General features: G+C 62.4%; 1 protein-coding gene across 1 annotated transcript; it reads left to right on the top strand.

Annotated features, from left to right (window-relative positions):
• The first annotated feature begins 2,328 nt into the window (after window positions 1-2,328).
• On the top strand, window positions 2,329-11,495 carry TLE6 (TLE family member 6, subcortical maternal complex member). Its single transcript, XM_047094711.1, has 16 exons — window positions 2,329-2,397; window positions 2,952-3,010; window positions 3,366-3,411; window positions 4,419-4,460; window positions 7,458-7,586; window positions 7,674-7,992; window positions 8,100-8,122; window positions 8,408-8,468; window positions 8,548-8,651; window positions 8,743-8,780; window positions 9,351-9,603; window positions 9,697-9,947; window positions 10,235-10,376; window positions 10,795-10,945; window positions 11,159-11,235; window positions 11,391-11,495. Exons 1-16 carry the CDS (start codon window positions 2,329-2,331, stop codon window positions 11,493-11,495), a joined length of 1,869 nt encoding a protein of 622 aa, XP_046950667.1.
• Window positions 11,496-13,012: the final 1,517 nt, after the last annotated feature.

Genomic DNA, 13,012 nt, shown 5'->3' on the forward strand with positions numbered 1-13,012 from the left:
ATTTAAATAGCCACAGGTACCCAGCGGATACCGTATGAGGCCGACTGCCTTGGATGAGCCGGTGTGCCCAGCAACCACGGAGAGGAGAGCCAAGCGCACAGGGGGAGGCAATTGGCAGACTGGCCCATAAATAAAATACGCTTCAATTAAGGGCCAGTTGAGGGATCGTGGGTGAAAACCTTTCCTGCGGCTCCTACGCGGCAGCCCTCGCTTTCTCCTCCACAGACCAGCCACAAAAGCCAAGTTGTGTGTTTACATGAGGACCTCTGGGGATGGTGCATCCCAGGATCTGAACTCCCAGAGCGCCCACCTCCCCCAGCCCCAGACAAAGCGCAGATGATGGGCAAGCGGGCTGTTCACTCACTCACTCTCTCCTTTGGATCCGAAGCCAGCACACCTACCCAGGTGCCCCGGGGCCTGTGCAAGAATGTCTGAGAATCCTATCAGCGTTGTGTGTTATGTGGATTTTGAACACAGCATGACCTATAGCCACTGAGACTGCAAGACTAGTGCCAATTCAAACCGCATTTGGGGAAAAATTAAGTAAGAAAGGCAGAATGGGGGTGGTGGTGGTGGTGGAAGTTCATTTTTTAAAGGGAATGTGACCTCTGAGTGGCTGTCAGGGGGAGACTATTCCTGGCAGAGAGAATGGTTAGTGCAAAGGTCCTGGGGTAGGCAAGACCACGGCACACCTCCAGTAGGCATTTGCAAACCAGGCCAAAACAGAAATCTAGAATCCCTGGCCTCCTACAACCCAAACTCCTGAATTTTCCCAACCCCCCCCCCCCCCGGCTTATCTTTTTACCATCCCAAGCCTGGAATACCCATGACCCATTCCTACCCTGGCCTTGAAAAATTGTACCAGAGTCAAGGCCTCTGCAGTTCCCGCTTTTGGTGCTCAGACTCCGGGCTGGGGGGGGGGGCGGGGCGCGGGGGAGGGCAGTTGGGAAAATTCACTGACAAAAATACAGAGCCCAGGGCTTGGTGCTGGGTGAAAGAGACCTGTTACGTTGTCCCCATTAAGGGGGCTTGAAGCGTCCTTCGTCTGCACTGCACGTTGTTAATATTGAGGGAAAAACGTTATCAGCCCCCGTGTGAGGACCGGAATGAGTGCGAAAGATCCGGCCCCCATGCCCAGCCCCACCCCTAGCCACAAGCCACTCCCGGGCAAGGCTAAAGACGATCCTCTCTAAACCATGCAACTACACGCCGCCCAGCTCCTTCCCAGGTCGCACCCTCTGACCCCAAGCCCCAGACCCTTCTAAATATCCTCGCCCCTGCCTGGACCCCAAACTGCCCGCGGCTCTGCCCGCTGCCCTCCCCCCACAGCGGTACCGCGAGGGTTAAGCGACGGCGCCGGGCGCGCTGATTGACAGCCCGGCCGGCGGCTGGGGCGAGCCGGCCAATCAGCGAGAGCGGCCGTGGGCCACGTGGGCAGGCGGCCTCGCGATTGGCCAGAGCCTGCAGCGGCCGCCCGCGGAGTCCGAGCCCACGTGCAGCTGCCGCTCGTTCATTGATCGTCCTCGTGGTGCAGGTGGCGCCCGGCGGGGCGGGGCCGGGGCGGGCCGGGGCGGGGCCCGAGGGGTCAAAGGGCTGCGGGACGAGGGGAGAACTGGAGGGGCGCTCATTCTCAGCCTGAACTTGGTTGCCCCCCCCCACCCCCCCACGTAGCTTCCTTCTTGCTGTTCTGGGCCTCCGTCCTAAGGGAGGTGAGTGGGCAGGCGAGCCTCCTGGAGGGCCCCAGAGTCCGCGGGGTTGGGGAGGAGGCTGGAAGGCTGGTGAGGGGCAGAAGCCAAGTAAAAAAGGGGGCTTGGTGCCACAGGAGTGACTGGGGTGGAGAGCGGTCCCTTTCCTCGCGTCTGAGACGTCCTAATTCCCCTGGCCAACTCTTACGCATCCTTCAAAACCCCTTGCCAGTGATGTTCACCCGTACTCAAATTTGTCTCACACTGTCTCAAAACTGAGGTTGAAGTTTAGCGTCCTTCTCGGGGGGGGCCCCCCAGCCCTGGCAGCAGCTGGTGGGGGTGTACGTGTTTGACACCATCTCCCTCCCAGCCCATGGGATGAGGCCCCTGGATGCGGCCCAGCATCCGTCGGGGCAGCTGGAGGCCCCGGCGTTTGGTAACTGAACACAGGATATAGGTCATGCAGTGCTCAGGCCAGGGAGGTGATGGGGATCCAGGCCTGGGTCCTGGAGGGGAGACCGGGTGGGGGGGGGGTGGGTGCTGGTTCTGTCCCTGGCTGCTTGGCCTTCTGCCCTCAGGACCTGCCATCACTTGGTCGCTTTTAGAGTCTCCTGGCTAAAGTCCTTGTGGCTACTGCCTGAAGATGACCTCTTGGGACGATCTCCGCCCCCAGGAGCACCCTCAAGGCATGAGGAGGCCCCCAGGAACTTTGGTGAGGAGGGCCTGGTGAGGCATTTACCCCTGTGGGTGCTTATTCCTGGAAGCTGGGCTCAAACCTGGCTGTCCTGCTCCTGCTGGAGGGTCACGGGCAAGTGGCCAGGCCTTCAGGCTGGGGGCGCTAACCGGTCACACCTCCCGACAGGTGCCAAGGCCCTTTGTAAATTACACTTGCTTCTTATCCCCCAGGTGACCAACACATGACTGCAGCATCTCTGGTTAATATTTTACACGTAGAAGCCCCTTGCTCCAGAAGTCGTTTCTGGAGCCCTTTCCGTTGCCCTTTCCAACAGTGTGGGCAAACTTTCTCGCAAGGACTTTGCAGAGAGTCCGTGTTTGAGACTTGAGGCCAAGCTGCAAAATGGGAGATACTCCCGGGGTGAGGGGGGCTGGGTGGGGACTCACGTGACCGGAGAAAGCGCGTTCCCCTGGAGGTTTCAGGAGGCCCCAGCCCACCCCCTGGGGGGCGGGGAGGGAGGCGCGGATGGGAGCTGTGGCCTGAGGGCGGCGGGAGGCCGCGGTTCATCTACCTCCTCTCCCCTTCCCCAGGCTTCTCCAGAACTGAACTCCCCGGACGTCCTGGATCAGCTCCGGCGGCAGTTTCCCAGGTGACGGCCGCGCTCAGGGGCTGGAGGTCCCGCTGTGGCCCCCGGAGGGAGAGAGCGTCCCGTCCGCGCTCTCGGTGGCCCCGGAGCCCCTCGCCCCAAAGACAGAACGAGTAATGGCAGGCGGGGAGCCGCCTTGGAGCCCGAAGCAAACGGAAAGCCGGCAACACCAGTCCGGGCCCCCGCGTACTTTCTCGAGTTGTGTTGTTGAGCACGAATGTACTTGCCTCGATTGTCTGTTTCAAGACCTATGATCGCGTCTCCTGACGCCGCCTCCGGGGCCTCCCCGGGCGGGGGCGGGGCTGGCTGGGGGGCGGGGCTTGAAGGCTCGTCTCACCGGAGGTTTTCTCCCGCTCAGGCTCCCCCCTCACCTGACGGCGCAGGTGGAGAGCACGTACCACGCGGTGAGCCCCTCCGGGCGGCCCCCGGGCGGCCTGGCGAGCCGGGTTTGGGGACCCCCCCCCCTCCTGGGCCTACTCCTGCTTCCTTTGGGCCAGTTTCTTCAAGGGGCTTCTTCGTGAATCCTGGCCTCGCTGCAAAAGTTAGAAATTCCACGCGTTTCTTTGGCTGCCAGTTCATCCTTGAAGGATAGGTAACAGGAGCCCCTGCTCCTGGGGAGGGTATGCGCTAAGTATGGTGCCGTCTTCTAGAACTTTCTGCAATGAGGAGAATGTTCTATATCAAAGACGCCCAATATGGCACCCCACCGGCCACACGCGGCCCATGGAGAACTTGTGAGGAACTGGATCTTTAACTTGACTAAGTATACACTCTTGACTCGTGGCGAGCTCCTTGGACACAGGGCACCTCTAGGCGGGGGGAGAGAGAGAAGTGAACGGAGAAACCGGATTCATAAGCCGTAACCGCTATAAAGAAGCCGGAAGATGATGGGGGTGGACGGGAGTAAAGATTTTGAGCTGAGATAGTCAGGAAGGGCTTCCTGGAGGAAGTGATGTTCCCTGTGAGATAGGGAGGATAAGGAGCTTTTCGATCCAGAGAGAGCAGGGAAGGGCATTCCAGGCTGAGGGTGTAGCCTGTGCAAAGGCCCTGGGGCTAGGAATGGGCCTGGAGGAGGAAAAGCCAGGAGGCCCCTGTGGCTGGAGCAGGGAGAGAGGGAGGGAGGCAGGGAGGGGACACGGACAGGGGCAGGTGTGTAGGGCCTTGCGGTTCTGGGGAGTCTTTGAACTTCACCATAAGAATGAAATCCAAGGGTGTCCCTGATTAGCTCCCACTCTGTGTGGTGGGTGGTGTCCTATTTGATAGATGTAGTGACCAGAGAGGTAGAGCACCTTATCCAGGATCACATAGTTGGGGAGAAGCACGCACAGCGTTCGATTCCTACTCTTGTCCGCTTCCATTGGCCACCCCACCCCTCCCCCACCTCGGTGCAATCCCTGCCGTTCCCTTGCAGCTCCAGAAGATCCGACAGGGTCTCCAGGAACATCACAAGCAGGTGAGTGATTGATGACCAGGAGCTGGGGTGCGGATGCCCCTCCTTGAAAGACAGGAAAAATGGGGGGAGAGACAGAGGCTATGACAGGGGCAGGTTGTGGGGGCCCTTGTGGGGCCCGTGGGGAGGACGTGGGCTTTCACCCCGAAGGAGGTGGGAGCCCTGGAGTGCTGTGGGCAGAGGAGGGCGGCCTGACCCGGAGCCCCCACGCACACGCACGTCGGAGCCCGTCCCCCATCCTCTTGAGGCTCGTCCCCGGCCTGCTCCCAGGTCCCTGCGTGGCTCAGAGGAGGCCGGGGACCTTTTCAGTCAGCACTTTGCAGGTCTGTCACTTCTGCCCCAAAGGGCCTGTCATGTGCCAGGCACACCCGGATTGTGGCCTTCCGTGCGCCTGAGGGTTCTCAGGGCCTGGATCGCACATGAGCTTGGGGGTGGGGGGCAGGTCTGCACGGGGGCCCGGGCTCCCAGCACAGGGCTCCGTGCCCGAGCAGAAGCCTGTCTTCCACTCCTGCCTGTCCTTCCGCCACCTGGCCCCTCTCTCCTGGGTGCTGGCAGGACTTTCTGCCTGTGCCAGATGTGACTGGCGGAAGGCCAGGTCCGTGTCTGCAACTTAGCAGGGCCTGGGGTGGGCAGTGCACAGAACAGGGAGAGACTGATGGGGGGGGTGGCGGGGGGGGGGGAGGGCAGGAAGCAACCGGAACACGGTTATTCATTCAACAGCTCCTTATCCATCGCCTTCTTGCCAAGTGTGGTTGCAGGCGCCAGGGAAATAGCAGAGAAGGACACAGACGAACCTGTGCCCTTGGGGTGATGAGAGCTTGGTAAACAAGAGTGTCGGATGGTGAAGGCTGGGCAAGGCGCGGGGATGGGACCGAGCCGCCCAGGGGGACATGAGGGCAGGGGTGGGAGTGAGAAGGCCTGCTGGGAAGGTGACCAGAGAGGGAGTGCGGATGTCCAGGATGGGAGGAGCGGAATGGGCAGAGGACACAGCCGGGACAAAGGTCCTGGGGCAAGACCATGCCCGTGTGAGTGGCTGGAGCCTAGTGATAAAGGGACGAGAGGAAGGGAGGGGAGGTGGTGCAGGGCTGCGGGGGCCTCGGGGAGGACTTGGCTTTTCCCACGGGGTGGTGCAAGCCTTGGAGGGCGGCAGGCAGGGAAGGGCAGACCTGACTTGGGCGCTCGTGGGCGCCCTTTGGAGGATGGACTGTGGGGGCGGGGCAGGAGAACGGGACCATCTGGGTGGGGCGGTCACTTAATGCTTTGCTGGTGAGAACTAATCAGATTGTGGATTTGGGGGGATCCCTACAGCACTTGCTGAGTATAAGGATGTAGGGGACACAAGGCCCCCCCGAGAGTTGCTGTTCAAGCCAGGAGCCCCCCTCACACCCACTCAGGGGAAGATCCCTAGAACCCTTGCTGGCCGCGTAGTGCCGCAGAGACTCCTGTGTCCTCTCCCCTCGGTCTCCCGCTCCCTGTCTTCCCAGCCTCCTTGCTGCACATTTAAAATCCCGAGCAGCAGGCTGGCCCAGCCAGCTCCTCTCCCCAGGGAGGGCCGGCTAGCAGGCAGGAGGGAGCCGCTCTTTCCATGCTGAGTGCACTCAAGTGCCAGTAAATTGCGGATTAACGAGCCAGGGCGAGTTGGGGAAGGCTCCCCTGGGCGCGTGCTGCTGGGAGGCCCAGCTGGGGAACCCATCACCGGCTGCCCCAGGAGGCCGCCCCAGCCCACGGCCACGGGAGGGGGTCCCGCTGCCCGCCCCCTCCCTCACCATTCTGCCTGCCCGACCGGGCTCCAGATGGAAGCAGGTAAGCCCCGTCCTGACTTTGAGAAGTTGCCTCTGCTTCTCCGGGCCTCTGTTTTCTCGTCTGCGAAACGGGAATGCCAGTAGCTCCTGTTAAATAGGACAGACCACGGTTGGCACCCACACCGTACTGCTTTATCGGCTCTCTCTCTTCATGGATCAGAGCGTTTTCCCAGGATTTTGGAGGTTGCCCTGGGCCAGACAACTCTGGGCGGCTTCTCCGTGCCCACCACGGAGGGGTGCGCGTTGACAAGGCAGGGACGCTGCTGGCACAGCCACAGACCCAAGACCAGCTCCACGCCGTCTTCTCCGGGAGGCCACGGGAGCTGGGTTGACATTAAACACGTGGCACCAGCCACATTTCAAGTGCCCGGTAGCCACTCGAAGCCAGCAGCCACTGCGTTAGACGGGCAGGTCTAGAACATTCCCGCTGTGTTTAGTCTGGCACTGGACTAAATGTAGCTGCACTTTGTTCCCATCGAGGTCCTTATCTCACCACGAGGGGGGGGCTCCCCGTCACGGATTCTTGGGAATAGTGGCCAAGAGGGTTGGTCTGCCCGCAGCCCGGACGCAGGCACGTTCTCGGGACCCCTGCTTCTGGGGTCTGTGCTGTCCTGCTTGGCTGTTGAGCACCTGCCTGAGACTGGAGGAATTGCATTTTTAAGTTTGTTTATTTTGAGACAGGGAGAGGGAGGGGCAGACGGAGAGGGAGAGAGAGAGTCCCAGGCAGGCTCTTCCCTGTTAGCAGAGACCTGACGTAGGGCTCCAACCCATGAACCGTGAGATCATGACCTGCCTGGAAATCAAGAGTCGGACGCTCAACCGACTGAGCCACCCAGGCGTCCCCCTCGTCGATTTCTTAATACGCTTCCAACACTTAAGCAAACGCACACGTCCCCACGCAGAGGGGCATATGTCCTGGGGTGAGGACCAGATCGGATCCTACCTTCTACCATTTTATGAAACTGACTGGCCTTTAGGGTTAGGCTTTACCACCTGCTGCTGAGTTCTGGGTGCGAAGAACTTTCTTCACCCTCTGTGCCGTGCTTCACACACATGCCGTTATGTATTGCTTTTAAAACTAAACAGAAGTCTAGTTAAAACTAGAGCCGAGGGCTCTGTGTTACCACCAATCAATCCGCCCAGAACCATTCAAGGCAGGCAGTGTGTCCCCGCCTCGCACACTGAGGGACCCTTGCAGGAGGAGGTCTGCGCCCCGGGGCTGTCCAGCGGCAGAGGCTTAGCTGGGACGCGTCTGCCCCTCCAGGCAGAAAACTTCCTGCGGACCATGGAGACCTGGAGTCGACCCCGGGGCTTCCAGCCGGGGGAGGTGGGTGCCCGGCCCTCGAGGTGGGGGGGGGGACGGGCTCGGGGCCAAGGGCGCCCCCTCCCACCCCTCCCAACCGTGTGCTTGTAGGAGCCCTCGAGCCAGGTCTCGGGTGGGCTGGCTGACCGGCACTCCTGGGGGCCCCCCAGCCCCGAGGCTTCCCCGCACCCGGCGCTCCCGACCCCGCCGCGCTGCGGTCTCCGGGGGCCGCACTTCGAGGATGTCGTGGCCGCGAGGTCCTCCGACCGGCTCACGCGGCGCTCGGGGGTGGACGACGCCCCAGCCCACCGGCCGGACACGCCGGCGTCCTGGGACCCGGAGCCCCGGCTCTGGCAGGACGTCCTGACCGAGCAGCTCTGGGAGGTCCTCGCGGGGACCCACGATAAGGGGGAGCGGCTGCAGCACGCACGTGAGCCTCCCGCGGGCGAGGGGCCGGGGGTGGGGAGGGAGGGGGCTGTCCGGGGGGGCAGCACGGTTGAACCTTGTCCTCCTGCCCCCCCCCCCCCTTCGTCCTAGTGACAGAGCAGGCGCCAGGCCTGGTGAGTGACTGGTACCTGGAGGGCTGGGCTCCTGGCTGGCCGTGATCTGGACTGGGCCCTCGGGCTGGGTGCTGGGGTCCTGGGTTCCGGTTCGGTCCTTAGCCGCGCATGCCCTCGGGGGACTCAGGACTGTGTCCCAAGACTGTAGCCCCACCCAGGACGGGACTTGGGGCTGTTGGCGAGTGCTGTCTCTACCGCCTGGGCCTCCCTGAGGTTTCCAGGGTCTAAGGCTGACCCTGGGCTGGTCTTCTGGTCTGAACTGATCGCCCCAATTCCCACGGGCAGGAGAGTCAGGACCTGGGACCGCGCTACTCAGGACCGGAACCGCGTATGGAAGACACTTTGGGTAATCCCAGTGCGGGGAGGGGGGGCAGCCTGCCCCGAGGACCCACACCCGCCACTCATCTGCTCTTGTCTTTGCCCAGTTCTCAGCCCACCTGTGCCCTCCCTCAGCTCCCCTGAGGGCTCCCACGAAGGGAGCACAGAGCCAGGCACCGAGGCGGACGGGATGCTCTCCCGAGTGGCCCAGGTGAGGAGGCCCCAGCCGGAGCGGTGGCCTCCGTGAAGGCTGGGAGGGCTGGGGCGGAAGGAGCTGAGGGCGACCCTGGTCCCGCCCACAGGAGCCTGCTGGGAGAGCCCGCCCTTTCCTGAAGCCCATGTAAGTATCTGTCACTCTCCCACCTGCACTTCTGTCCCTGGCAGGTAGAGGGGACCAGGGATGTGGGTGTGTCCTCCCCTTCCCCACCACCGTATTACCGTCCTCAGTAACCAGAGCTGAGGGATCTGGGTGGAAAGGGGCAGCTCGGAGACCGTCAGGCCAGCATCACTGTTCCTCCCCACGTGACTGGCTCTGGCTTTGCAGAAAGGACTCCCATGGAAAGAGGGTGTTAGAGCGGGGTGCAGACAGTCCTGACCTTGTGGTCTGAGGCTGGGGGAGCCCAGCTGGGGACGAGAAGGCTACCTGGAGGGAAGGGGCGTAACGGTTAGGGTCTTGACGGATGAGTAGGGGTTTGCTAGGATGGGGCAAGGCATTCCAGGTGGAAGGGGGTGATGTTTGGTTCTAGGAGAGGGAGAATACTTGAGGGGGCATGGGTAGCGCCGTGGGGGAAGCGAGGCCTGAGAACCCCAACGTCTGCAAAAGAATGAAGCTCCTCGGGTTTGAGGGGTGGTCCCCTCCGGGCGGAGAGGCTCACCAGTAGGCTGGTGCCCCGGGGCTTCCCCTCCCAAGATGCTGGGACCCTGAGGACTTTGAGGACACGTGGGAGAGACCGGACGCCTTGCCCTGGCAATCCAAGAAGGGGGCCATCCCACACAGAACGGAGAAGGTGCGGACGCTGGAACACGGGGAGCCCGTGCTGGCCGCGGCTGTCAGCAGCTTCGTGCGACACGCCTTCACCTGTGGCAGGGGTGGTGTCAAAGTGTGGAGCCTGGCCAGCCAGGTGGTGGAGGACAGGTATCCCGAGAGCCACCTGTGTGTACAGGTGAGGGAGGGGCTGGCTCTGGGGGCGGGGCCTGCGGGAGCCAAAAGAGCCGCGGAGGACGAGGACGGTCCCCTGCATCTCTGCCCACCGCAGACCCGCCGGGCCTACCTGCGCACCTGCCTGCTGTCCTCGGACAGCACGACCCTGCTCACGGGCGGCCACAACCTGGCCGGCGTGGGCGTGTGGGACCTGACCGCGCCCTCCCTGCACGTGAGTGGTGAGCTGCCCTGCGCGGGCCTCACCTGCCAGGCCCTGGCCTCCAAGCCTGAGGACAGCCTGGCCTTGGCTGGTTTCACGGAGGGCACAGTCAGGATCTGGGACCTACGGGACCAGAGTGTCATCAGGTGAGGCCTGGGGGGGGGAGGGGCGCGGAGTCATCCTGAAAGCCCGAGTAGGGATCCAGCAGCCCCAAAGCAGAGAAACCCCTGGACCACTTACGTTTGCATCTGAGAGCATTGAAGGCCTGACTTCAGACTTTGGCTGGGTTTCCTCAGAACCCAGTCCTGGCACTTTTGCCTGCCTCGGTTTCCCCATCTGTCACCCGGGTGTGGTTCGGTGGGGGAGGGGAATTCCTGGGGCTTAAGGCTCAGAGTCTCAGCCCTGACCCTCTCCCAATACCCCTTCTGGCCAGGGACCTGCCGGGCCACCCGAATGGGGCCAAGAGCATTGCTGTCAAAGACCAGAACGTCTGGACAGGGGGTCTGGACACCTGTCTGCGGTGCTGGGACCTGAGGGCTGCCAGAGAGCCTCAGGAGTACCAGTTTGAGTCTCAGGTGTGCGGGCTGGGAAGGGTCTGGTCGGCCAGGTAGTAGTAGCTGGGTCTCAGAACAGAGAAGGAGGTGGATGTCGGGGCAAGGGGGCCGGATGGGACCCCACGTCTCAGTGGTGCCGGCGGGAAGAGGGTCGTTAGAGATGTTCTCCCCCTTCCAGCCCCAAGAGCATGAGACACTTTCATATTGTTTCAGGTGCTCATAGCCCCCTTTAGTCTCCGCAGTCAGCCCTTAAGGTAGAGGGAACCGACCTGCTTTACAGATGAGCAGATTGAGGCCCACAGTGTGAAGTTGCTCATTAGGCCCTCGAAGCCGGGAGGCTGGCAGGAGGTCAGCCCCCAGGGTGGGTCCCTGTGCCCCTGTCCGCCTCTTGGGCCAGGCTGGGACCTGACTAGCTTCTTCCCTGCCGCCTGCCCCCCAGATAATGAGCCTGTCCCCTAGTCCCCAGGAGGACTGGGTGCTGGTGGGCACAGCCAATGGCCAGCAGTGGCTGCAGCCCACCCGAGGGGGCCAGAAGCACATGGTGGGGTGTAAGGACGGCACCATCCTGGGTCTGAAGTTCTCCCCCCTCGGTGAGTGGCCAGGAAGGGGCAGGCAAGTCCCCTGTGGTCCCCAGACTCGCCTTCCTGACCCCCCAACACCCTTCATCAGCAGGAACCACTCAGTGATGCTTTCCACAGAGGCAAGAGGGAGGTGGGGGGCCACCTCTGCGTCCCAGACCCCCAGGGGCCCTGCCCTCAGATGCCAACTTCCCCCACAAACTGGTCCCTTCTGCCTCCTCCCAGGCCAGTGGTGGGTGAGCGTCGGGACGGACGACCTGGTTGGCGTCTATAGCATGCCCGCGGGGGCCCTGGAGCTCCAGGTACCCCGGGGGGGGGGGCAGCGTTCAGGTCTCGGAGCTGAACGCAGGGGTCCTGATGCAGAGGCCCCCCGAGGGACCAGGCTTGAACTGCCAGCAGAGGTGAGGGGCGGGGAGGGTGAGCCCCCTCAGCTCATGCTGGCCTTCTGCCTTCCAAGGTACCCGAGACCTCCTCCATCCTGTGCTGTGATGTGTCCCCCAACAACCGCCTGATTGTCACGGGGTCCAGGGACCACGCCTCTGTGTACCAGGTCACCTACTGAGGGGCTTGGTACCAGTTGTCCTGACTCGGGATCCTTTTTTTCTTTTTTTTTGTCCTTTTCCCCCAGCAAGGTGGAGGCATAACGGTGGAGGGGTGTGGTGGGCGAGCCGGGTCTCTTCGCATTGCGCGATCAGGCCGGCGATCTTTGTCACGTGTAATAAAGCAATTGGAAATAGCAGAGGGTTCTGTGCGTCCCCCCCCCCCCCGCCCCCGCCCCCGCCCCCGCCCCCGCTCGTCTTGCAGAGGTTTGGAAGGACCCAGCCTTAAGTCCACGTTCACTGAGAATCTCCTCAAAGCCACTGACCGCCCTGTTGGGAGTGGGGGTGGTCGTGGACCGCTTCTTCCTGTCCCCTCATCTCCCGGAGACGGGTCTCCCGGCCATTTGTGCCATCGAGGGGTGGGGTTCTCCGCCCTTCCCAAGATGCCCTATCGCTTTAGATGGGCGCATCTCACCTGGGGGTGAACTTCACCCCCGGGGGGGCACATGGCAAATCTGGACATTTCGGGTCGTTGTGACTGGGGGTGGGGGGCTATGCCTGGCACCAAGGGGGTGGGGGCCGGGGATGCTGCTCAGCCCCACGGTGCCCAGGGCGCCCTCCCGAGAGTGATCGGGTCCCTCCCCCCCCCCACCCCCCACCCCCAGAACACAGTAGTTCACAGCAAAACAGCAATGAGTCTCTGGCAGGCTTGTCCTCCCCCCACGGGGACTCTGACCCCACCTGCTCGCCCTGTCCCCTCCAGCATAAGCACCCCCAATCGTGCCAAGAGGTCTGCTTTCCTTAGAGAAGTGTCCTCTCCCCCAAAAAGCACCTCCAAAACTCCACCCGGGGACCCTGCATCTCCCTCCAGAAGGGTTCCCAGGGGTGTCTGGGCCTCCCATCCAGCCACCCACTCACCGTCCTCCACAGCAGCCCCTAGGAGCTTCAGGAACACAGACGTGTTATGTCCCCGTCCGCGCTGACCCACATTTCTAGGGGCTCTCTCTGCTTAAGCCTGGGTTGGAGACCTCGCTCCCCCTGTAGCCGAGGAGGAGCAGATTTCCCTCCATTTCCACCTGGCCAAGCGCCTTACCTCTGAGCCTTCGCACATGCTGTTCCCCGTGTACCCACAGTCTTGCATGACCCTCCCAGCTGGTGGTTTCTCCTGTTAGCTCCCGGCTTACCATCACCTCCCCTGGGGTTCCGGTGTTTGCTTGGCAGCTTAGGCCAGGCCAGGTGTCATCGTGCACCAGGCTCTCAGGAATTATCGGTGGGTGGGCCTCAAAGGAAAACTGCACCCCAAAGAGCTCCGTTCTCCTCTATACTCCCCACCCTTTGTACACGGGCAGTGTCTTGGGATGATTCCGTCCGAAGGGCTGGCATGAAAGAGATACAGGAAACTTTGGGGCCAGGGCACTGAAAAGCCACGTGTGGGACACCACGTGTGGGCGGCTCAGTCGGTTAAGCGTCTGCTCAGGTCACGATCTCGCGGTTCGGGAGTTCGAGCCCCGCGTCGGGCTCTGTGCCGACAGCTCGGAGC

Source organism: Lynx rufus, unplaced genomic scaffold (genome assembly GCF_022079265.1).
Source record: "Lynx rufus isolate CCGP_SWC_20201006 ecotype Redwood Valley unplaced genomic scaffold, mLynRuf1.p SCAF_4, whole genome shotgun sequence".
Lineage (NCBI taxonomy): Eukaryota > Metazoa > Chordata > Mammalia > Carnivora > Felidae > Lynx > Lynx rufus.